Source organism: Mytilus trossulus, chromosome 14 (genome assembly GCF_036588685.1).
Source record: "Mytilus trossulus isolate FHL-02 chromosome 14, PNRI_Mtr1.1.1.hap1, whole genome shotgun sequence".
NCBI classification, from domain to species: domain Eukaryota; kingdom Metazoa; phylum Mollusca; class Bivalvia; order Mytilida; family Mytilidae; genus Mytilus; species Mytilus trossulus.
The window spans coordinates 69,711,842-69,714,634 of NC_086386.1; the positions used below are offsets into that span (position 1 = coordinate 69,711,842).

Below are 2,793 nucleotides of genomic sequence, written 5' to 3' on the forward strand. Positions count from 1 at the left end.
AATTTTCTGCCTTTTTTGCAAAAGTTATCTCCCTTTTCAATGCAAATATCCATAGGAATTTTAAAAGGTGATATTTTTAGTCTTCCTCAAGATAGTTTTTATGGGACTTTTTTCTGTGTATATTTGGGCTATAATGCTAAAGATTAAAACTTAAAAATCTTCTGTAGCAATTACTTCCGGGTAAGGGTCAAATCTGTGCTAGATTGACTGGACTATAAGTACTTCAGTGAGACCTTCTTATTTTTGTATAATTGTATTTTAGAAAATCATGGAAGCAACGTCTGATTGGCAAATAGGGAAATCACTCTCCGATCGAATGAAGTATATGCTGAACAACCAACTGATGTGTGACGTCACCTTCAACGTCGGAGCAGATAAGACACCAATCATGGCTCATAAGAACATGCTGGCTAGTGCCAGTCCTGTATTCTACAGCATGTTTGAAGGACCACTGGCAGAGAAAGGAACTGTTGACATAGCTGACATAGAACCGGAATATTTTAATATGATCTTGCAGTAACTTACATTTATCTTTATTTTGTCTAAAACGATGGTCCACAAGATAAGAGTAGTGTAAACTGTAAAATGTTGGGTCACAGCCGAGTTGTGTAACCAAATGTTATATATGTTGAATTTGTAATAAAACTTAATACTCATACGATTGTGCAATACGGAATACTGGAAACTAGTATTGTTACTATCATACAGCTAGGCATCATACTGAAATAAAACATTTTGCCTCTATTAACCCGAGGGTATCACCAACTCAGTAGTCAGCACTTCGATGTTGACATTCATATCAGTTATATGGCCATCCTCATAAATTAACTGTTAGCAAAAGTATGGAAAATTCGAATAACTAAAGATTGTCTTATCCCTTGCATAATTTACCGCAGACTTATTTGGCACAACCTTCTGGAATTTTCGGTCCTCAATATTTTACTTGTTGGCGTTCTAACTATTTTGATCTGAGCGTTACCGAGAAACATTTGGGCAGGGACTATGATTAAGATAAATACATGTTTTTGTCTTCCAAACTATCGAAATACGATACACTACCTGTATTACCAAACAAACCACTTCTAATCAGAGGAAAGAGTCTTTTAAATACATGTTTGCGATACGTTTCATAGAATTATTCTGTGAAATATATCCGTTACATGTTTATAACACATAAATGGCGTACATGTCAATTCAAGAAATCCGTGTGGGCTAAGTTACTTCATTTAAAATATAAATATCATTTGTTGTATAAATAACAATTCCTTATTTATTGCCTAAATGTGGAAAAATAAGAGAAAATTACGTATAGGACGCATATACTTTACTTTTAAATGTTTGTTTTTACAGGTTTATATATACAGACACGATTACTGTCGATTCTAATAATGTAAGGAACCTTTTATATGGATCAGAAAAGTATATGCTTCAGCTGTTAAAAGACGAGTGTTGTGCATTCTTAACCTCGAATGTGAATGTGGATCAGGCATGTGTTGTACTGCAAACAGCATACGACTTCAACATGGAAGACTTAAAAACAAAAGTTTTAAATTTTATTTTCGAAAATGGAAGTGGATTCCTTGATTCCAAAGATTTCTTACAATTTTCAGCGGGATGCTTAAAATCATTACTAAATTCTGATAAATTGCGTTGCAAAGAAGAAAATATTTACGAGCAAATGTTAAAGTGGGGTCAACAGAAATGTAAAGAAAACAGTTTGCCTGCAACGGATGTGAATGTCAGAGAATGTCTTGGCGATTTGTTATATCTCATACGTTTTCCAGTCATGAGACCACAGTATTTTACAGAAGAAGTTTCTTGCAAAGATTTGCTTACTTCAACAGAGATAATAAAAGTGTATCAACATTTTAATGAAAAAACAACGGATATATTCCCTTCAAATAAGCGGAGTTTTAAAATCAAGATTGAAAGGTGTCAAGTGAACAAGACATCAAGTTGGAGTTGCGGAGGACCAGATGATTGTGTTGACTTTAAAACATCTTTAAATGCAAAACTTTTTTCAATTTTTTTGTTCGGATCGAAAACATATTCTGGAACTTATAACGTAAAGATAAATATCGTGTGTAGTTCTTTCATCGTAGGTACAACACAAACAACATTCATGTCCAGTGCAGGTCAAGAGGTATATGAAATCATGTTGACTCTTCCTGTCAACATACTGAGGAATAAACAATATACTATACAACTTAATTGCACTGGACCACTAACATTCAGTGGAAAATCATATATTCAGAATATAACAAATGAAGAAGGTTTGTCTATCAACTTTTTGCCGCCATCCTTGCAATCGCAAAATGGCACAAGTGAAGTGAAAGGACAAATTCAAGGACTTGTCTTTGATTCGTAATTTATTTTCTACTTGAACTTGGATTAACAACACATGGACACTTACGTATATTTCTATATCTTTCGTTATTTGGAAAATAAGATATTAAGGTATAGATGTAAATGAAAGGTTCTGTTTTAATTGTAGAAAAAAATATTTGAAGATAATTGAAGATGAAAAACATGTTTTATTGGAATGCACAGAATGTGCAGCTTTGCTAACGATATTTTTTAACATTGTATGTAATATAGAAAGTAGTTTTAGTAATCTAAGTAATGAAGAAAAGTTTTTATTTATGTTTCATGATGATAAGGTTTGTTATTTTACAGCCAAAATCTGCTAAGAAATACTTTCTAAGAGAAAGTGTATTTTATACTCGTGATATGTGTTTATAATGTTGTTTGTTTTCTTTTTTATAATTGTTTTTAATAATATGGAGTTTTATG

General features: G+C 32.4%; 1 protein-coding gene across 1 annotated transcript; it reads left to right on the forward strand.

The window, feature by feature from the left end:
• The first annotated feature begins 259 nt into the window (after nt 1-259).
• Nucleotides 260-2,438, forward strand: LOC134696611 (BTB/POZ domain-containing protein 6-like). The gene is made up of 2 exons (XM_063558479.1): nt 260-516; nt 1,351-2,438. Exons 1-2 carry the CDS (start codon nt 269-271, stop codon nt 2,366-2,368), a joined length of 1,266 nt encoding a protein of 421 aa, XP_063414549.1. The 5' UTR covers nt 260-268; the 3' UTR covers nt 2,369-2,438.
• Nucleotides 2,439-2,793: the final 355 nt, after the last annotated feature.

Coding starts and splice junctions, on each gene's coding strand:
- LOC134696611 (XM_063558479.1), top strand. CDS start 269: ATGGAAGCAACGTCTGATTGGCAAATAGGGAAATCACTCTCCGATCGA. Junction 517..1,350: donor TATTTTAATATGATCTTGCA/GTAACTTACATT, acceptor TTGTTTTTACAG/GTTTATATATACAGACACGA.